The sequence below is a fragment of the Gordionus sp. m RMFG-2023 genome, chromosome 4, assembly GCF_954871325.1.
Source record: "Gordionus sp. m RMFG-2023 chromosome 4, tfGorSpeb1-WG-v2, whole genome shotgun sequence".
Lineage (NCBI taxonomy): Eukaryota > Metazoa > Nematomorpha > Gordioida > Chordodea > Parachordodidae > Gordionus > Gordionus sp. m RMFG-2023.
Window position 1 is genome coordinate 25782676 of NC_088778.1, and position 23442 is coordinate 25806117.

The 23442-nt window shown below is 26.9% G+C and overlaps 1 protein-coding gene across 1 annotated transcript; it reads left to right on the plus strand.

Moving 5' to 3' along the window:
* Nucleotides 1-10786: 10786 nt before the first annotated feature.
* On the plus strand, nt 10787-23129 carry LOC135927897 (solute carrier family 35 member E1-like). Its single transcript, XM_065464142.1, has 6 exons — nt 10787-10911; nt 10959-11029; nt 14659-14796; nt 15968-16095; nt 16808-17054; nt 21858-23129. Exons 2-6 carry the CDS (start codon nt 10970-10972, stop codon nt 22068-22070), a joined length of 786 nt encoding a protein of 261 aa, XP_065320214.1. The 5' UTR covers nt 10787-10911; nt 10959-10969; the 3' UTR covers nt 22071-23129.
* The last annotated feature ends 313 nt before the right edge of the window (nt 23130-23442 follow it).

The following is a 23442-nucleotide window of genomic DNA, read 5'->3' on the forward strand; positions in this document are numbered from 1 at the left end:
CTAAGATGCTCATTTAAAAAATTTTTTAGAATTATATTTTTCTATAAAAATAGTATTAATGATATTTTAAAATAATGCATTTATATATGATTTCTTGTGCTTTTTTAAACGTATCGTATTACATGGAAATTATAGTTTTCCTAATTTTAAGTATATATTTTAATTATCCATTTGTTTCTGTCTTGAACAAATTTTTATTATTATTTTAGTAAGCCTTTGCGAATCGAAAGACATTCCGAGGAAAAGGGGCGCACTGAGTGAGGTTCCCAAAAAATGTTCTTACAAATCTGAAATGGAAGGTGACACGACTAAATGCATATGTCCTGAAACGTTTACCCTTCAAGAGGACGAAGTTTCCTGCGCAAGTAAAAAAAAAATAATATAATCGTGTTCTTATAGATTTTAGTCGCTATCCATTTTTTTCTATACATCTTTTGAAATGAAGGCCAATCAAATTCTTTTCTGAATAATTATAAGCTCGAAAATTAATTAATCCGAGCCTTGCATCAAACCTATTATCGCAAGTTTGAGCCCTTGTCCGAATAAATTTTTGGATTTTTTTCCCAAGTTCGAGTACGCCTCACTTTTTTCCGGCAGGGTATGGCCCAAAAATCAATTTTTTAAAAATGGGTCTGATTTCCGCCAAAATCAATATTAAAAAATAATTATAAAATAACTTCAAATAAAACCTAATAGAAACGGATATGAATTTTTTTATAAAAAAATGTAAAAATTTTATACAATCTTATCGAAAGAAAATAAAGCACCCAAATTACTAATCTATTTTCAAAAAAGGGCCTAAGAAAAAACAACGAATACATAAATTCATCAATTAGGTAAATCTCAAGACTTTGGCCATATTTTTGTGGCTAAAATCTTGAGTTAGACATTTTAAATAATCGGCTCAAATCGAGCCATTTAACAACACTACCAGTGACTATAAAATATCGGCAATTTCTAATACGCAAATTCAAATATAAATTAATTTTAAAATAAATGTGTATAATCGGTATATGAATCATTATAAAATAAATGTCTCGAAAAAGGACATTATAAAAAAGGATATATTTTTTAAGCATATAAAATTTGATATATAAATTTAAATTATATATTAAAAAAAATATATTGGAAATATAGACTAATGCCCAAAAATATTAAGAATTATTGCAAAATTTCCTAAATATTCATGCAAGGTGTATCTAATAATTAGTGTTCTTATACGACTCGATTTGAGACAATTTTTAAAAAAGGCCAACTCAATAATTTAGCCAGAATTGCATAAACCTCAAGATTTCGCTAATATTCATTCAAACAAAAAGCGGTAGAATTTAACTATAATTCAAAAAAAAATTTATAACAAATATTAATTTTTTTTCCCCGGTGATTATTTCTTTATTTATATGAATACAGTAATAACATCATATAAATTATTGTTTTTGAAGTATGGTTGGATATTATTTGATTATTCCTTATTTTAAATTGATGTTTTTGCCTTGTTGAATGTTTTTTTTTACATCATAGACTACTCTATGGCTGATATTAAAATTTATATTGCATATTATAAAAATTGCATTAAAGCTACATTCTTTATATGCTCTTACCCATGAATAAATGGAATTCCAGTTATTTTGATATTGCAATTTACATTTTTTTTTGGGTGATAAACTTGTCTTTAAACTGTATAATTTAAATTAAGAGAATAAAATTGGAAAAGAAATATATTATGAGAAAACTTTATTTAATTAATGAAGATTTTTCATAGATGGCCAAAATTTTAGACTAGAGGTAACCCGCCACCCATACTTTAGGAGAGCGTGGTCGAGTTTTCAAATATTTTCAACATTAAGCCTGTGACGGGAGGGTTAAAAATCTCTCTAAAGCGGGGGTGGACGGGTGAATTTATAATATTTTTCAGGTGAAGTGAGCAGAACAGATTTCAATTTATTAAAAATAATCATTTTATTTCATAATATTGCATATTATATTTGTTTAATTAAAAATACATTAAAACAAATAAATAAAGAGCCAAACTAGCCATTATAATAATTTTTAAACATTAGGCGGGCCAATTAAATAGTGCGTGTAAATTCTTTAAAACAATTAGCGGTCGGGGGGGGGGGGATTAAAAAATTTTAAAATAACGAGTTGTTGCATATCTCTAATTTGGACATCTATTGGCGAAATCTCCTTAGGCAATATATTTCTGGTTTTTAAAAATCGGTTCAAATCGATTCATTTAACAACTTTTCAGGTATGTTTATATTCTTAAAGAAGGAAATGTTCTTTTATTGGTAGAAAAATATATAATAATTTTTATAAATTAGAAAAATAGTCTTAAATCTTAAATGTGTTTGATGCGAAGCATCTATAGCATTTTTTGGAACATTATCAATATTATTTAACCTTTTATAATTTGCATTCAGTTATGCATCTTGAGATACTTTAATATCCTCACTATAAAAATCTGCCAAATATTTAATTTTTCTTTAATAAGATTTGAAATAAATTCGGAAGGGTTCGATGGTAGTAATATTTGCAGATTTGTAAGTGCTGCCTTTTAATTAAGAATCCTTCATTCATTTTAGTTATAAAAGTATCCAAGTGGGAGTTTAAAAGTTGTTTTCTATTATATTCTTTGTTTTTACCCTATATATAGGCTTGTCTTGCTGCGAGTCGAGGTAGATAAATATTAAATTTATAGAGCTCTGCTTTCTCGAGAATGACACAATTTATGAAATTTGTTGCTCTAATTTCCTTTAGTTCCAATGTAATGCTTTCGGTTATTCTCATAGTCTCAATTGAAACATTTTATTTTAGTTTTGTAGTGAAAAATTTCCAAAAATTTACTAATTATAGAAGGAATAATTTGTGTTTGTTTTGATTAAGTAATCTATTAATATTAAAATTTTCTAGGAGATATAAACGAGATTCCCAATTTTTTAAAATTTTTGTTTTATCGATTTAGAACCTTTCCCCAAATTTTTAATCAACGCACCACATAAGATGATGAATTATCAGTATGGTTCATAACTGCATTTTTTATGAATTTCTACCAAAAAAGCATAAAATTAAAGAACTGCAGGCGCAGTCCGGAACTAAAAAATGGTAAGATTTTTTTAAAAATCCAGACTAGGATTAAAGATTTAACGATTTGGACTGAGCATAAAAAGTGAAAATAAATTTAAAATCCTTGATGACGCTTTTAAAATAAATTAAAAAAATGTCAATTGGTTTGAAAGGAAAATTTTAAAAGAAACCTAGAATTTCCCATTTATTATTTTGATTTTTAATAATAAATATAGAAACCAAATTTTGTATAAAATCTTTTTATCTTTAGCACAAAGTATTAAGAATAGCTTTCCATTAGAAAAAATGAGCAAATCCTAGGTAATTAATGTTTGACAATCGCCAATTGAAAATAATGTTAAAAGAGTCATCATTATTGGATGTGGATATCATAAATTTGATTAGTCAAAATATTGATACTTTTTACTTACTAAAATTAACTGGAGTATTGGCAATTTGAAAAATAAAAAAGCATTTATTTAGTCTAATTTTCTAGGTTATATAAGTTTTTTAAAAATAAAATTTCATAAAATATGAATCTATAAATAAAATATATTATTGCAAATTGGTTGTCGAATAAAAATTAATCTGTCTCAACCAATGAGAGAGCGATCCTAGCGATAGCTAAGACTCCTGGCCTGATCTGAGAAATAGTGGCAGTATATATTCATTTTTTTTACGTGTAAAGAGAGCAAAAATATTAAAAACTAATTAAAAAAATTATCAACTGTGTTTCAAGTTTATAAAAATTTCCTCAATAAAAAATTTTTTTTCTAAAATTTAATAATATTGTGTTTCTATTGTGGTTCACCCTAGGTATGATATAATTGATATTGCATAAAAATGGTTAATTATTAATATATATAATTTTTAAGGTAGAGTGGTTATATATATCTGTCGTAATTTTTAAAGGGATCATGACTATCCGGGATCTTCACGGGATTTAAAGGGATCCCTTTAAAATTTCAATTTTTTAAAGGATAAAGAACTATACGGTATTATCACTGGGGCAGAGATTGACCTCCAGTTGAATAATTGATTAGTTATCGAATGATACCCTATACTAGACATATCTTATATCATAAGGCCAAAAAAAACAAAATTGAAAATTAAAAACGCAACGAAACTCGTGGAAAACACTTTTAAAATAAGATTCCTCTTTATCACGTTTAAAACGTGATAATCCCATCCCGTATTATCATTCCTTAATTATCAACCCTAATTTTTTAGTTATCCCTTTAAATCCCGTGAAGATCCCGGATAGTCATGATCCCTTTAAAAATTACGACATATCCAAATAGAAAATGTAACATAGTTATTTTATTTTTTGTATATTTATTTATGGTAAAAATTGATATAGAAAGGTAAAATAAAAAATATATATTGAAATACTATCAGTCAATAATCAAATTTTTTTTAAACTTAATTTAGTTTTCTTTTTCTTTTATCTAACTGTGGATTTTTTATCAATTTTATTAATATCGTTTCTGTATTCGTGATCTTCTTCGCTGGGTGAATTTTTGATATTTTTAGGCTAAATGAGCAGAACAGACTTCAACTTATTAAAAATAATAGGTTTATATCATAATATTGCATATATAAAAAAAAAATAGTAAAATGGTAGGGTATAAAAAATAATATTGAGATTTATTTTAGGAAGATCCATATTTTTATGAAAAAGAAACCATCTTATAAGTTAAATGGGGGGGGGGCAAGAGTAAAGAGGGGGGGGGGGTGAATTTGGAAATATACCATTAGAATGCGTAAGACTTCAAGAGTTTAAAAAAATCTTAAGGAAATTTGCTCCAAAGATAAAGACGTGGAACCAACTTTAAAATTGAACCATTTTGAAACCGAAAATAACAACACTTTTGGCCTATGCCAGTTTATTAGTAGCGTATTTATTTCTGCTGTGAATATGATAAATAAATGCAAATTGGAATATATATACAATAAAATGTGGTAATAGTAATTTTTGAAAAATATTTAAACCGCCATTTCGATTTTTGGCCTGGGGAGGGGGGGGGGAGTGTTCCTCTGCTTTCCCCTCACGCTGCATACGCCCCTTCAACTTCTTTAAAACTTTCTATGCATTTTTATTTATTAAATCTATCTATAAAATTTAAGGAGATTTATTTGTACAAATTTAACATAATTTTTTTATTTAATTTTCTTTTATAAGTTGTAAATTAATAGATATCCTTATTTTTTTTAATAATTAAATCCAAAAAATCTTTTATCTTTTATTTTCAAAATGTTTAATGAAAAGCATTCACATAAAAAGTAACGTATTTTTTTTAAAAAATGAAAGATTAAGTTTTTCTTAATTAATAACATATTAAGTCATGTTAGACACAATGATTATATAGACTACCAGATTGAGTATTCATTAATTAAAAATGTCCATATATAGGAGTCAGTTATAACAATTATGTGGTTTGCACTACTAACTGACTATATTTTTCATTATAAGAATGCACATTAATATTAATATTATTTAATTGTAGCGCAAACCAATGGCGATGTAGCTAACTCCTATACTGCATGGACAATTTTAAATATATTTAACGAATGAATCGCAAATCTATTAGTATATTTACATTATTGGTTGTACATTGCACCCTAAATTGATATCATCAAGGTTAGACTTATATATTGATATAGATATTTATTGCTTGAGATAAAAAAATTTGTTGGGGTCTCCTATTTTAAGGTTGGATTGATTTAACAGCTGAGCGATTTTTAACATTTGTTTATTAGATAACTTTTTTCTTTATTAATATTAATTTTTTTTAAATTCTATTCATGATAATAAAATCTAAGAATTATTAATCTTAATATTGAAAAATTGATCCTCATTAAAAGAATTTTTTAAATCACTCAGATATTAAATCGTACCGGTTCCAATCCCACTAATCCCAACCCTTAAGTTAGGTACTACGACCCGCGTTTTAAAACTTTTTAAAATATATATATATGTCATATAGGGATTTGGAATCTCGAATTTAAATAATTTACTAAAAGATGATTTAAAATGCAAAATCTGATTTAACTAAAAATGGTATTCCAGCATGTACAAGAGTACACCTAACCCTATATATTTCATCATAAACTTTTTTCCCTTGGACCCATTTTAAGTTTATTAGAAACGTGAATAATTTTTTTATAAAAAAGTATCATCCCTTAGTAATGAACATATGGATACTTTTGGCAAATTTTTTTATATTCTATTTACAAATATCAAAAAGATACTCTATATATTTTAGCTAGTAGAAGCAGTGGCATTGCTAGCCTTTTTTTAAAACTTTTATAACATCCAACATTCGCAAAAAAAGGTAACTATCTAAGCTGAGCAAAAAAGAAAGTAATTCTGACCATATAAATTTTTTTATTTTTTTTCAAGGGGTTCTTCACAGTTTACCAGGGGCTTAAGCCCCTATATGCCCCATCATCGCGATGCTATTGAGTAGAAGCGTATTTAGGTATACTGTTCAAATTCATTGCACCAATACATGCAGGCATTTAAGTTCCAACATTAAATGATGTTAAAGAAGAATAGAATATGATCTACTTGTAAAATAATTAACCCAATTAATGTTTTAATACTATACTATACTAGAGGTAAGGGGGGAGGGGAAGGTGGTTCTTTATGTTTTAAAACCAATTTAATAAATATTTTTGTTTATAGGAGTTGATATATGTTTTCGTCATATAGCGTCGTGTGACCAAAAGTGCATAATGCTCACAGCTTTCTCGTATGCTTGCCGATGTAGAGAGGGTTATATATTGGGCGATGACGGCAACTCATGCATGAGTAATTTTAAAATTATTATATATTAAGTTTTGCATTTTGTTTGATTAAACACTTTATTATGATTATATTTTCATTCCACACAGTATTTAATAAAAATATAATTTTTTTTCGGAAAAGTTTTCCAAGAATTTACTTCTTTTACTTGATTATATACCTCATTTAAAAAAGGAGCAACTTATAAAATTTGAAAACATTATATTATGAAAGTGATTTAAGTTAAAATTAGCGCGAGCAATCGACTATTGTTTACAAAAATTTGAGTTGCTTGAAGACCTAACGGAAAGATTCCTAATGTAATCTGCATTTGGCTAGCCTTGCATTATAACTATTATATTAAATAAATATGAAATAAAAACAAGTTAATTTTGTTATAATCTTATTATTATAATTAGAAATAACTTCATGCGATAAAAATTTATGCCAGCAAAAATGTGTCGAAGTGAACGAAGATTTAAATGAATGCAAATGTAAGGCAGGATTTCAATTAATGATGGATGGGAAGAGCTGTGAAAGTATAATTAAAAAAAATTATATGGGTTAATTAATTTTGTAAATAGGTGTCAGAGATTCGGATTCGCCATCTAACAATACACGCTATACGCGTATCTTTTATGTTTGAATTACGAAAAACCTATCGAAAACAGTTTGAGAATGCGGGATATAAGAAGTATAACTGTGATTACAACAACAATCGAAATAAATATTTTAACTTTCTAAATTTTAGATTAAATTTATAAATATTGTAATATTTATAGTATTATATTATAATGTCTGTATGTATATAATTAACGCTTATTGAATCAATAGTTTAATAAATTTAATATATTTTTTTTATAATATAAAAGTTGTGTAATTATATGTTAGATTAATCAAACTTTTGGTGGACATATTAACCTAGCCCAATGTCTGCATTAAAGAGCAGAGTGCATCTAAATATCTTCCAAGAGATAGGCTCCTAGGGGATTGGATTAAAGAAATAAGGGGGGTGGGGGTTACTTTTTTCGCAATGGCTGAAAATTTCTCTAGGGACCATAAATTAAATATTTTTATATATTTAACTCAGAAACATTGTAAAGCTGCTTCCAATTGAAAAGTATGAAAGTTTTAGTGTTGATTTCCAGATTGCTCGTATAATTTAATGCTGAAGCCACAATGTGACCTATCACTGGAAATAAAATATTTGGCAGTAGCAGTCTATTATGATATTTAGAATTGTAATTATATATGTGAAGTAATAAAATTTTATATTATAAGCTTGCTCCTCATTAGAGAATGTAAAGATTAGTTCGGGAGTGGCTCCCGTCTAGTCCTAATCAGTTCTTTAAAAGCGGTTCATCTTTCATAATTCCTACTGACACATCTGTTTCAAAAAGACCAGACCATGAAGGACGGGTCGTTCCACATCATATATAGAGTTAACAAATAAATACCAAGCATATTAAGAACTGGACAACGGGTATTTTATCGTGCTAAATATTTATTTTTTGGATTATTATTTATCCAGCTCCAATCCCAAGAAAAGGAGATCCATTTATTAAATGGAAAGACATAAAGATTCTAATTAAAATATTAATTATTTTTTATCATAAGCCTAATTATAAATAATTATTGATATTATCTTATATTATTCGTGAACCTAACTGAAAAAAATAATTGATTACGGAATCGTAGATCGATGACTCTGTTTATAGCTTAGAGAGGCTGGACAAGCGGAGTTTCCAAATTCAATTGTAATGGGTTTATATACAAATATTTTTTTTTATTCCTGATTGTTTAATAGATATTTGAATAAAAATTTAAGATAAGTTAAAATGATTCTATTTAATAAAATTTAAGCAGGAAAAAGTTTAATGTACTTACATTTTTTACAAAAATAAATTGTTTATATTGTGGAAATTCATCAAAAAATAAGAGGGAATCCATATAATAACTATTTGAATGAAAAATGCCTAAGAGGAAGGAAAAAATTAAAGAAAGTAGCCTAAATTTGAATAGACCCAGCTGCTCAGCAATTTAACGTAAATTAGAGGCAAATTTTTTATATCAACTCTCCACTCCCCCCCCCACCCCATTATCTCCATTAACTACTCTGGCTATATATCTAGATATCAAAATGCTTTTTTATTTTTTGTTGTAAATATCAGTTTGAGTTTAACATTTATAAGCATTTGCGCTTAAAAATTTGCATAAAATATAGTCCAACTTAAGGACATTATTTTTAATCATATGAACCGTCAGATTTGAAAAATATTTAATTTTATTTAAAATAATTTTAAATATATATTAACTCTTACACTTATTTCTCAAACCTTTATTTAACCCTAACCCATATATATCTAATCTTAATTTTACAAGCTTGATTAACTCGATAAACATTTCATCCAGTTAAAAAATGCCTGATATACTCAATCCTTTGATTGAACTACTATCGCTTAAAATTGAAAAAGTAAGATCAAATATTATTCTTTATTTTTTTTTGTTTATAGCCTATAGACCTTTTTAAGGAAATATCTTTTGGTTTTTAAATTGATTTAAATCATAATAATGGGTAATCTGATAAAACTTGCACATATACCTTGACTTTAATAATTAGTTATTGAAATAATTAGAAATTTGATTATGAATAAATTAATTATTAAAAATGCATTCGAGCTATTGTATTGTAAACAATGCATATATGCATTACATGGGTATTATTAATAAATATAAATTCTACCTATATAAAACCTATCGATTTTACAATTTAAACGCTACTTTAATAACTTACCCTATTTAAGGATAATTATCCCTACAGATGAAATATTTTAAATTAAATGTTATAAAGGTGCATACATATTTCCGAAGTGTAATAATCACTTAATCAGCAATAGACTTTTTACCTAGTTACCTTGAATCATGTGTTCGAGCAAATTTGATTTCAAGAAAGGATTTTTGAGAAAACTTATATAGATATTTCGGAATCTATGAATTACTTGTATCATTTTTCTGAGGGCATTATGATCTTTGAAAAACTTAAAGATTTAAGAAATATATAAGGAGTTTTATTTATGAAAATTATAGGCTAATAATCTCTTATCTGGCTTCCTTTTATTACTATTTATTTAGTAAAATATATAAAGATTTTTTCTACTATGTTGAAAATAAATTCGTTTTGGTTAAGGAATAAATAATTTTAGTATCACTACTAAATATTATAAAAGATTGCTATTCATCTATGACTGAAGAGAGAAAAGAGCAGGGTAGTCTGTTAGTAGGGCTTTACATGTATCTCAAATAAGCAGCATTCCATTATATAATTAGAGGTCAAACCTAGTGTTAAATGTAGACTGGAAGTTTTTAAAGGATAGAAACAGTAATAAAAAAATAAAAATATTATACTAGATTGCTCATATTTTAAATTTATTAGTATCTTAGTAGTTTGATGCTTGTAGCTACAAATAATTCCTTTGATTTAAGAAGAATGCGCATTTTATTTGTATAATGAAATATCATTTTCAATAAACAATCATTTCTTTTATAATAAAAATATCAATTATATAGTTATTTTTTAATCTTGCGATGAATTATTCTAATATAATATATATGGTCTATATTTATTACTAATATTAATAAAAATATATTTATTTAGAGGAATCATATTTTATAACATATGTATCATTGCATATGTGCTAAATGCTTGCAACTTTAGAAATTTATTATGGAAAAAAATAAATCTTCAAAGCATTTATTTTCAATTATTATAGTATGTACATTATGGTATAATTTTAGTATATGCGCAAATATTTTGGCCAAAAAGTTAATGAATGATTTTCCTTACCCAATTACAATAACAATTGTTCAACTTTTAACCACTATTTTATATCTTAAACCATTCTTTCGTATCTTCAAAATTCCTTATGCAAAAAATCGTCTACTTATATCGAAAAATACATTTTTTACATTTATATGCCCACTGGCTTTGGGAAAATTTATATCAACTGCTTGTGCTCATTTCAGTATATGGAAGGTTTCCATATCCTATGCTCACACAGGTAAAAGATAGTTTATTTTTTTGCAAAAACTATTTGTTTTCATTTAGTAAAAGCTACAATGCCTTTATTCACCATATTTTTAACCCGCATAATTATGAAAGAAAAACAAACTACTCAAGTTAATATATTTAATGTTTTATTTCATATATTAGATTAATAGCTATATTTATACTTATTGATTTTTAGAAATTAAGGTTAACTTGGTGTGAGAAAGTAATTTTAAAGGAAATGAATAATATCATCCTCACTGCAAGAACTCATATGTAACCTCTTTTTTTTTAAATGCTTAGGAGAGACAAATTTTAAATAAATCCTATTTAAAAATTTGATAATAAGGAAACAAAAAACATGTTTGTATAATAAAGTTTAATATAATCTTCCTGGGTGAACCTGGGTTCAAATAAAATTTCCTGGTTCGGTTTGGGGTTATGAAATTTTATAAACAGGGTCAGGTTTGGTTTGGGCTCAGATTTTTTTCAAAAACCTGGGTTTTCTTCTCCAGGTTTGGGTTCAGTTTGAATCCCTATGAGGTCTTACATCAAGGCTTACTGATAAATATTTATAAGAAAACTTTAATTAATGCCTAAATCCCACAAAACCTTAGAAATGCTACTGTTTTAGTTTAATAATCTGGATTAACTCAATAAAACAATATTTTCTTCAGTTCTATTACCTACCACAATTTAGACCTCACCCCAATCTTTTCAAGATTCCAATGGGTATATATTAACCTACAAATTCTGCCCACTTCAACTAATTACAAATGTTCACATAAGTTGCCTGGCCTATTAAATTTTTTGTAATAGCTGGCTTGGTCCATTATAATTTTTTTTTTTAAATGTGCCTACCCCATAAAACTTTTATCCCATCCTGGTCCATTAAAGTTTTGTGAAAAGTCTCTATCTACCAGCCTGTTAATTTTTTTTTTGTATGAATTTTATCACCATCAAATAATATCTATATCTAATTTTTTCCTCAATTTTAATGAAGATTATTATATCTCTCCATTTAAAAAAAATTTTATGTAAATGAATCATATTAAATAAATTGTTTATTTTAATTTACTATTTTATTTATAGATTTAGTATTTTAGTTAGACAGTTCTATTATAAAGAAATGAGCATATTGTAATTTATTTTTAAATAGTATTAATCAAATTCGAAAAAATATATCATAATTTTAATATCCAATCTGGTTTATTAAAATTTTACGAAAAAATCAGAGATTTATGAGGCCCTGCCTGATTTTTTATGTAGAAATTGTCTGGTCTAGTCCATTATTTTTTTTCCTAGCCCACTATAATTTTTTTAGAGTTTTCCTAGCCCAAGCCCAGTTTTTGGACATAGCACATTTCAAGATAATTTGTTTTTGCTGTTACACATGGATGCCACCCATTTTCAGTACCCAAATAACATTACTGCAAAGTTAACTTTTAAAAAATCAATAATTTTAATGTGGTATTGTTATAACCTGAAAAATCATGAGCCTTTTATTCTGATGAAATCTTTGAACACCAATCTCACTCCAGAGAAACGAGACCAGCTCTTTTATGAATTTATAATCAAATTCACAGATGGCCTTGATTCCCTTAGTTTAATAAATTTGATGACCTTTATTTCAAATTCTCAATTTTGTTTTAATAAAATAGTTATTTAAAACTTAATTAATATTTTGAAACTTCTAAAACACTTATTCTTTTTATAGTAATCTATAGTTGGAGAAATCCAAAAATTTTATTTTGAGAAACAAAAAAGTATTATTTAAAAAAAATTTATAGGTTGGGGAAGGGGGTGGCGCGTTAAAAATTGGACCTTATTATAAAAACCCAATATTTACCTATGTTTAAAATATTTTCTATAATACTGAAACTTTCTTTGAATATGGTTATTTATTTATTTTACTCTTTAGATATGAACGTTTTGGATCTTTCTAATCCTGCCTTCATTAAATTGCCTTTTTTTAACAAAATATTTACTTAGCTATATTCTATTTTTGATGGAAATGTGTTTAAAAAACCCCAGTTTTCGACGTAACCTGAATATAACCTTGATTTTAATTTTTGCCACCTTGTCATTAAATGCTTAATTTTTACATCTAAGCGATAATTTTATCGCTTATTTTGATGTGAAATTTTTTTTTTAATTGAGGAAATATAATATAACATAATAATAACTATTTATGTAAATAAATATAATGGAGGAGAAAAAAAACGTTAAATAAATGACAGATAAGATCTTTGAACCGTAAATTTAAATTTACATTATTTTGTATTAAACCATTTGGTAAATAAAACAAAAATACCTTGACCTTATCCGCATGATGATAGGAATTTATTTTCAAAGAAAGAATGATAAAATCGGTTAAATATAATGATATGATGAACAGAACAATGAAGCGTTCTCATTTACATTGAATCCGGAATAAATTCTCTACCTATTCATTTGACGCCATTTTTTTATTCTGATTATACCTGCGTCATTATATGTACGATAAAATGTGTGTTTTTAAATATAATTACTGGTAGCGATATTCGGTAATCAAATACTTTATCAGGCAACATAAAAATTTATCCCTTAAAAATTAATTATATAAAAAAAAACGTATATCCTGTAAAAAAAAATAAATACTTATGGCTGCCAACATCTGATTTTTAACAAACTAAGAAAACATCTTTTAAGCACTTGCTGTAGGATTTAAAATTTATTAACAGCCCATATTTTTTTTTAAAAAAAAATAAAAGTTATATGAATCTGCTAGAGCTTTTTTTAAAAAAAATTTCGTCGTTTAAAATAAATTATTTTGCCCATATTTTGGAAATTGGTTACAAAAGTGAATCGAAAATATGAGAAGCGAATTAATGCTAAAAAATGATACATCATTCAATTTTTTTAAATAGTTTTTTCTTAAAAATGTGGACCCGCTATAAGAACCCGTTAGGATTTATATATTTTTTTTATTAAATTTGGCACGTTCCCCATAATACGTAATTTTATATACAACTTATTAGAAACCAATTCAAGTTGATATCTGCTAAACATTAATAGTCGACCCCAATGTTAACGATAACATTTTGAGGGGAAAATGTCGACTGTTTAAGCAAAAAAAATATATTACATAGAAGCAAATGGGCTATTTCAATTTAAAAAATTATCATATTATTTATTTAAAATTTATTTTTCAAAATACAATATTAACATTGTTATCATGAATAATTTTTCCGCCATTTTGATATATCGGATAGACCATTTTCGGGATAACCGATATTTCAAAAATTTAAAACACGGGTAGATCCGATATTTAAAAATGGGTAATACTAATTTTTTTTTCTCTCTTTAGCTTTCACCTTTTCTGATGGTAAGCTCCTTCAACATCTCTCTCCACTTTATGTTATTCATACAATCTCTTTTATCTAATTTATACTTCTTTATATTGGCTCTAACTTTATGGCCCCATTGAAGTTTTGGCCTTCCTCTTTTACGTTTGCCCATCACTTCCAAACTAGTCTAATTAAAATATTTTATTTTTAAAAAAAATTTTTTTTTAAAAAAACTATAAAAGATAAGGTAATATATGTCTAAGTGATATAGTAGGCAAAAATAAATTTCATGATTCAATAATCTCCGACATTTTAATATATCAGATCGGCCATTTTAACGATATCCGATAATCGATATTTAAAAAATGGATGCTACATTCCTCCCCCCCCCCCCTCGATTAAAATATTTAATAAAAAATAAAATCAAAAAGGTATATCTATCGTTAGTCCCTATAGTGTTCGGAGTTCTATTAGCGTCGGTCACTGAACTTAGTTACGATTCCCTGGGCCTTATGTACGCCTTACTTTCCACGCTCGTTTTTGCGCTCATGAATATATTTTCGAAAAAAGTTTGAAATAATTTATTTTATGCATTGTCAAAGCTTTCATTACTTTTTTATAAAAAAAATAGCTAACACGAACTGATTATGTGCTGAAAGGACAGAATGATACACCCTTTTTGAATAATCGGTCCGGTTTTTAATCACCCGGATCGGATTGTTGGCCTTTCCTAAATTGACCATTATTGTATTATATTTTTAAGCATAGTTTTTGAATATAAGATCCTTTTAAATCTAGTAATATTTATCAGAGCTTGAAACCGGAACCAGAACATGGAACCTTTTTTTTATAAACTAATAAACCCCAAACCGGATGTAGAACCCATTTTAAAATTTTTAGGAACCTATCCCCCAACGGGTTCTTACAAAAAATCTTTACCTATTGTTTAAAATATTAGGCCAAGGATTTAAATTACTTTTTAAAAAATTTTGAGAACCAGAATCCTTTTAGATCCAGAATTTCAAACTCTGATCGTTACTAAACTATTTCTTTTTAGAATAAAACTTGTTATAATTGACCTTTTTTACTTCTTACGCTGAATTTATAGTAAACGTGTTTATTCATGCCATGCGTTATTTAATATGGAAATCACATCTGACTTCATAGCGTTAATATTTTTTGAAACAACTCAAACAATTCAAGCGCACAATGTTTAAAAAAAAAATTATACGCAGTATTTCAAAAATATCGCTGGACATGTACAAGCGTTTGGCTCATTGAAAATTTTATCGTCTGCTTACATGTTACTTTGATTTCTTAAATATTTTAAAAACAATAGATGTTCTATATAATATGCATATTTAAAAACTAACCTGTATAATTTATGAACTATAAGGTGTCCATTATAATTATATAATATATATATATTTATAACTACCCCATATAATATATACTTATGATGCTATTTTTTTTACAATGACTACCAAACGCTCAATTTCTCAACCGCTAGAACGTTCTGTTATGGTCTAACCTTAATATCTTCAGCGTTTTAATCATATTTTCACTCCCGAGTCCTCATCTACTCATGCCAAAAATCTTATAATTTTGATGTCTAGCTATCTTTTTTAAAAAAAATATTATAGGTCATTTGAATTTTAAATATCTTAGACATTTTCTTTCAAACAATTATTCGCCTTGAAGATTAATTATTATAATAATAATATGTAAAAAAAAAATCAGCTCTTATCCGAAAAGAAAATACACCATTTGTCGTTATTGCACATCTTAAGCTCAGTCGCGGTCGTGATATTTTTACCGTTTTGGTTCTACGTCGATTTTAAATTGCTCTATAACGATCGTTTTCATATGTAAATCCTTCTATTATTATTTATTTATAATATTCTTAATTATGTGTATATTATTAGAAGACAGCATAACCCACTTATGACTTCCGGTTTTGTGACTTCTTGCTTTAAATCATATAATTTACAATGTTTCTAATTTTCAGGCCGCTAATTTGTATCTTATAATTTTTGAATTATACGAAAAGATATTTTTAAGAATTTTTTTAATTTCCATTTTCTAAAAGAAAATTAAGTTATAAAATGTCTTGATAATGTTAGAAAGATACCAAAATTTATTTTGCTTTTTTATAAAAAAGCTAAGTAATACTAGGACTTAGCCATAACGTTGCTAGCTTTTGATATTTTAAACATCAATCCCCCCTCTCTCTCCCGAGAAACCTCATAAACAGATACTCAGAGCTTGAAAACCTAATCCCATTTTCAGATCTTTGAAAATTTTGGAAGTAATTTTACGAAAACTCGTCAAGAATTAGATTCTCTTTTTATTTTTTTTTTAGAATCAGGGAACCACTTTTTTTAAAAAAATATTCAGAACCGGAGATCCTTTTTTATTTCAGGATTTAAACTCCTGGGTTTGGTTTTTCTATGTAATGTTTAGTTATTCTATTATAATAATTCTGAATTTTTTTTTTCTGTTAATCAAATTTCCTCATTCTTGAAAATCTTCAAAATTTTTATAACTTAATCTCTTCTTTTTTTTATCTATTTAAATCAGACTCAATCACGAGAACTTCTACAAAATTCTCCTATACTTATTCCTCAATTCGACCTGTAACTTCGGCCAAAACATAATGGCTTTCACGCTCCTGAGCATGATAGCCCCCCTCAGTTATAGCGTAGCTAACGTTGCCAAGAGGATTTGGGTTATAAGCCTTTCCCTATTTTTCATGGGTAACAAAACTTCCATACCTAACGTGATAGGGATGGCTGCAGCCATCTTCGGCATATTCTTATATCACCGGGTAAATTAAATACTTTTTTTTATAGCATTTAAATTATTAAAATTATATTTACTAGGCAATAAATGATACTTTATGAAGGTTTAAAAACATTCATTTTAAGTTTGGAATGTTTTTTAAGAGTCATGAATCATGATATGTATTACTTAAATATACGGTGAACTCGGTTATTAATACTAAATCCCCCTTTGGGTTAAGATGGGGATGGATGGAGTGTTAAATAAAAAAATATATCTAAAACTAATGTTGTTTAAAGGTTCGATTTTTTAAAAACGGTGAACCCAATATTTTAGCCAAAAAATTAAATAAGCCTGGAGATCTTGTTCATAGATGGCAGAAAGATTTGGACATCTATTAATGAAATCTTAAATGTGTAATATTATTTTGGCTAAAATTTTGATTTTATATTAATTAGCTTAATCGAACCGTTTAACAACATATCTAAAATATTCTACCCAAAATGAGGAGAGTCCGGGTAATCGTATCAGATATACAGCGAAACTTTTATCGCGAAACACTTTTTCGCGAATGTTGTTTACTGCGAAGGAATAAACACAATTCTGCTAATTTTTTCCGCAAAACATTAATAGCGAAAACAATATCGCGAATTTATTTACGCTAAACCTTTACCGCAAATTCATTTAAGCAATTTATAGCGAAATTTCTACCGCTAATATATTTGCGCAAAGAAATGTAAATATATTGCGAATTCGCTTATTTAAAGGAAAACCAAATATTCACAATTTACCCACCAAAGTTCCTTAAATCATAAACGCGAAATGTTTTAAGGATATTTTATTACATATTGCATGCAACCTTTATCTGATATGATTGAAAATAAATTAGTCAATATCTTTCTGGTCTTTCTCACTCAAGGGTGTAAGTAAGGAGGAGTTATTTTGATTTAAATTTTTACCCCATAAATTTACCCCCTCCCCTCCCACACATAAATTTAAAAAAATGTGCTTTATGCCTTTAAAAGTAAATTTTAACAAATATTCTGAAATGCTTAGAAAATTTTCCCAATCAAGATAAAAAATACTGAAAGCTAATCTAAGAATTTTTGCTGACCCCAGATTATTTTTAAAAATTATAGAAGATATTGCTAAGTAAATTTTTTTATATTTTCTCAGAATATTTATTAAATTTTCCGATTTATTAAGACATAAAGTAATGATTAATTTTAAAACTCAAAAAGTCATGTTTATGCACTTAAAAATATAAGAAATTCAATTCTGAGAAAATTAAAATTTTTACATAGCAAAATCATCTTTTTGGAATTCACTAAAAATTATTTTAACTAGTTTTAATTAAAGGGAAAAAATAATCTATGGTGTAGCACTAAACTATATATATATATTGTAATTAAGCATTACATATTGACTTAAGCTTCAGAATTAGTGCTTGCCAACGTTTGGCAAACTTCATGATTAAGGCTGTGTCTTAATATTAGAAATCAAATTCCTATCGAATTTTTTGAACTATTACTTTATATCTAAGTAAACAGAAGAGATTAAAAAATATTTATAAAGATCTTAAAATCACAAAATTCAAAATGAATTAGAAAAATCTCTTATACTTAATGTAATTTATTTTTGAATCGCGATTCAAAATTCGATAAAGACAATCTAATAGCTTATAACTCTATTCTTGGTTAGTGACTACCAAAACTGATTGGTGAATTTATAAATATTAAATACTTCAGACAACAAATATTGGCGCAACCCAGATATCAATTTCGCCAATAAGAATCATGATTTAACTAATAAACTCAATCATTAATATGTTAATAAGCCTAGGTGCGTGATTCTTATAAAATAAGACTTCTAGGAAAAGCATAGGGCAGGATAGCAAATCTTATTTATTCCAATAATAATTTTTATATACCACATAGTTCATTAATCTATTAAAAACTATCATTGAATCAATCTTGTACATATTTTTTGTTTAAATATTATTTAATTAATATAATCATAAAAATACACGTTTTAATAAAATAGTCACTATTGGTAGTTATCGCAATATTAACCTCGTGATATTAAACCCGCTCTAATATCTTCTCTATATATGTTTCGCGAAGTAATAATCGCTATATTGACTTCGCGATTTAAGTTTCGCTGTAATGACTTCGCTTTATGAATTCGCTCTAAAAGTTTCGTAATATTGTCCTCGCGGAATGTTGGCTAATGTGGATTCGCGATAAAAAGTTTCACTATAAAATCTATTCTCGATAACGATATTCACGGTAAAAGCTTCGCGAAAAAGTGTTTCGCTGAATTGATATGGAACCATGGAAATAGTGCCTTCAAATTTAGCGTTTGCTTTTTCCGTACTTTTTTTAGTCAAGAAAAAACGTAACGCATCCCTTTTTTAAATTGAAGTGGAATTTTTATTTAAAAAAAAGGGAGTATATTAGTCTGGAACAAAAAAAATGTTAGCATTAAATTATTTAAAAAAAAGTATTGAAAAAAAACAAATCAGTTTGCGTTTTTTAAACATGGTTTTTTAGCGCTAAACGGTAATTCGATCGATTTGCACGATCGCTCAATTTATGCGCACTATCAGGAACTTTTCAACCCCCTAATTTTAAAATAACGTATCCTCGAGGAATCGTATATTTTGAAATCTACATTTTATTTTTTTAAAAATCAATAGTTTCCATTTTATAAAAAAAAGGATAATTTTCATAAGAAGAAAGTACAGCAAAGAATAATTTAAATATAAAATTAAATCTATCTTTAATAAAAATCAAATTTCCATTATCAGAATCGGATGGCATCGGTTTCATTTAATGAAACTAATATCAAATTTCGGCTGAGAGTCATTTCCATAATGTTTAAAGGTATCTGATAATGTAACCCTGCATTCACAGTTAGCGCGAATTCGCGGTGTAAAGCGTATTTTGTATAATTCGTCGCTATTTCGCGCTATGAATGAGAGATAACGCACATATAGGGAATCATTTTTCGTTATTACATAGGACATTATAAAATTAAAAATGTAAATACGATTTATAACAAATTTTTGTAAGAAGATACATTTTTTTATAAAAACGTAATATAAACGAAAACTAAAGTAAAATTAAAATATGAGGTAAAGAACATTCCCAAATTGGTGTCAAATGAAAATCTTAATTATTTTAAAAAAATCATTTATTTACTTGCCTTATTTCGCTTCTATCACGGGGGAAGGGGCGTATAACGCAAGATCATCATTGAAATTGAAGGGGTGTATAGAGAATTATCAAGACGCTATCTTCATTAGAATAAAATGGAGGTGATAGGAGGGTAAATGAATTTATAGAGGTAAATGGTATGTTAATTTTGATTTCTCTTTATTTTTGTTTACATAGTAGGGGATAGAGAGTAATATTGCTATTGGCTGGGAAGGAGGGGTGGGGGGGGGGGGGAATGTAGAAGAGCCTTTCAAATTACTGGTAACCCGGTCGGTATATAGCCGCAAATTATTTTAGGTCACATCTACATCCATTTTTTTAAATATTAACCAATACATGTTGTTGAAATCTATGATAAATCATCTTTTCTTTAAACGTCTTTTTATCATTAAAACCAAATGTATAAATAATTTTCCAGCATAACGCTATTTACAAAGATTATACGTTGTACGAAATTATATCGAATAATGAGGGCTATAATCAACGATTCTGTTTCTTTTGAGTTCATTAATAAGACGAAATTTATAATTTTTAAATTAAAATATTTATCTTTCATAGATTGGATTATTTTTTTTAAAAAAATCCATCAAAATATTGATTAATAATAATTTTGCCCTAAACCGTCTAGCAAGGAAGCCATTTTTTTTAGTTCGTTTTTTTATTTTTGCATATTTCACTGGTATTCTTATGTAAGTGCTTGAAAGATTATAGAAATGGTAGGTCGATCTTTTATAAAGAATTTTTGGATAATTATTTTGAAACACCACAGGCTATTATAATTATGCATCGATTTTATTGTGTTAGGATCATGGCTTTTATTACAGAGGTGCATTTTGGAGCCCGGCCTAGATATATGCTTAGCTAATCCCTCCCCTTGCGCAAAAAAAATTATTGTGATTTAAAAAAAAAAGGTTTATGTATAAATTACATGCATAAATTCGTTTATTTTTATAAATGTGTCATTTGCTATCATCATGAAATTAATGATGTGCTGAATATTTTTTTATATGCTATAAATTGATCGGGTATTAATAGGGCCGAGAGCTACGGGGGGGGGGGGGCATTTGAGAACCTTACTACCACAATTTTTCACCCTCCCCTCACCACAAAATATTGCATATTTTGCGTTTGTTTAAACCATTTTCTTACACTTATATGTGTATTGTAGGTAAAAATGATAATATATGGTATTCTTATTATTACATAAATTATGCTTAATATTGTCCAATAGTCGTCTATTATTTATTGCTATAATATGTTGCATATTTTTATTTATTACCAAATTCTTATTCTAACTTGTCTATTCACCAATCTCATTTTAAGAATGGCTAAAATATGCAATTTCCGGTAAAAATACGCAAAAAAAATTGACACTCCCCCCTCCTATCCCCCAAAGAAAAAAAATTATAGTTATAGCTTGATGTAATTTATAAAATACTTTTAGTAACGTGTGCTTGTATAGAATTTTTTTGGCCTTTATAGACTAAAATATACACATTTTAAAAGAATCGGCCTGCTTTCGCAGCTGATTGTTATTTATGTTTGATACTTGATAGATTTAGAATGATATATTTATTTATTTCGATCATTTCCCTTATAAAAACTTTATTCAAATAAAAAAATAATAATAGGCTAAATATCAAAGCCGACTTCGCGATGCCTCTTCTCACTTGGCCAACGGCGACCTACCTTTCCATAACGATGCCGCGTTAATGGATGCAAACAAGAATTGCAGCATAAACGGTAACCTCTTGTTCGAAACTGACGCCCGCATTAGAGGGGCGGAACTCGAAAAATATCAGCTGACATCGGTATTGAGTCAGGGCTATCTGAGCGAAGTGTGATCTTAAGAAAAAAACCTTTACGGCATTTGACTATTTTTTTTGTAATTAGGGCAGAAGTGTTTAATGATTCCGGTTATCCGATCTTTATACCATATGTTTTTTTTAAATAAATATGAGTCAAAAAATGCAAAAACTCTTAATTTTTAAAAAAAAACTAAATTGGTTTTATTTTAATTGATTTTTTTTAAATAAAAAAATGATCATTGATTATAAATGATAATTTACTATCATAAAATAATTAATGAAACTTTGCTCAGTTAATATTATATTTAAAGGGCACAATTTTTTTTTATAGTAAATTTATCACTTTTTAAGATTGATACGCCTATTAAATATATTAAAATGCCAAAACACTATTCCAACGAATTTCAAAATTATTATAATAATTTTTTTTATATGTATAAAATATTTTATTAATATATAGTACGATATTTTATACTTCACAAATTTTTCATATATAATAGGGAATATAATATAAAACTGTTACTACTAGCATAAATTTAGACTTATTGGTGCATTTTTTTTTGAATATTAACGAAAAAATATTTATAATAATATTAAATAATATCCGTTTGATTAATTCTACCCTGTTTCTTGTTTTAAAGTATTTGTAAGAAATTATTTATTATTTTAACATTGATCACACATTTCACTTAATTTTTATTTTATTTTTTAAATTAAAATAAATTATAATTCATTTTATTTTCCATGCAAAAAAAACTGGAGGCCAGCAGAAACCCAAACCCCCGAACTTAGAAAAATGTTGATCATTTTTATGGCCCGGTCCCGGCCCGGATAATCGAGTTTGCAAATTTTTTTCAAGCCCACCCTGGATTTTTCAAATTATTACCATTATATTTTCCCAAGTTAAACTTTTTAGATTTATAGAATACAATAAACGCCAGTTATATTTTGTATGATGACAAGACAATCTACATTTTTTTTATCGAATGCATTTTATAGTAATTACATTTATCATATTGGGGTTTGACATAGAGGATTATATTATAATTAATATATACTACCTTTGTACACCGCAAACGCAGTGATATTATAGTTAGTTACCATCTCTATCTATATTATTGTTGTAATCTATTTAGACAATAAAAATGTTACATAAAATTTATATCAAAATTACATGATTCCATATTAAAAAATAAAAAATGTAAATATAAACCTATACTTTGCTTTGGGTCTCTTACATTTAAATAATTTTATATTATATCATTATATTTAGGTCTTCGAAAATTTTTGAAATAGTGAGTGCTAAAATTTTGCTAAAAAAAATTGGAACAAATAATTAACCATAACTCTGATTTGCATTTAGTTCAAATACTAATAATAATGTATTCGCCTTCGTCGTATAAATAAA

Coding starts and splice junctions, on each gene's coding strand:
- LOC135927897 (XM_065464142.1), top strand. CDS start 10,970: ATGCCTTTATTCACCATATTTTTAACCCGCATAATTATGAAAGAAAAA. Junction 11,030..14,658: donor AAGAAAAACAAACTACTCAA/GTTAATATATTT, acceptor AAAATCAAAAAG/GTATATCTATCGTTAGTCCC. Junction 16,096..16,807: donor TATAACGATCGTTTTCATAT/GTAAATCCTTCT, acceptor TATTTAAATCAG/ACTCAATCACGAGAACTTCT.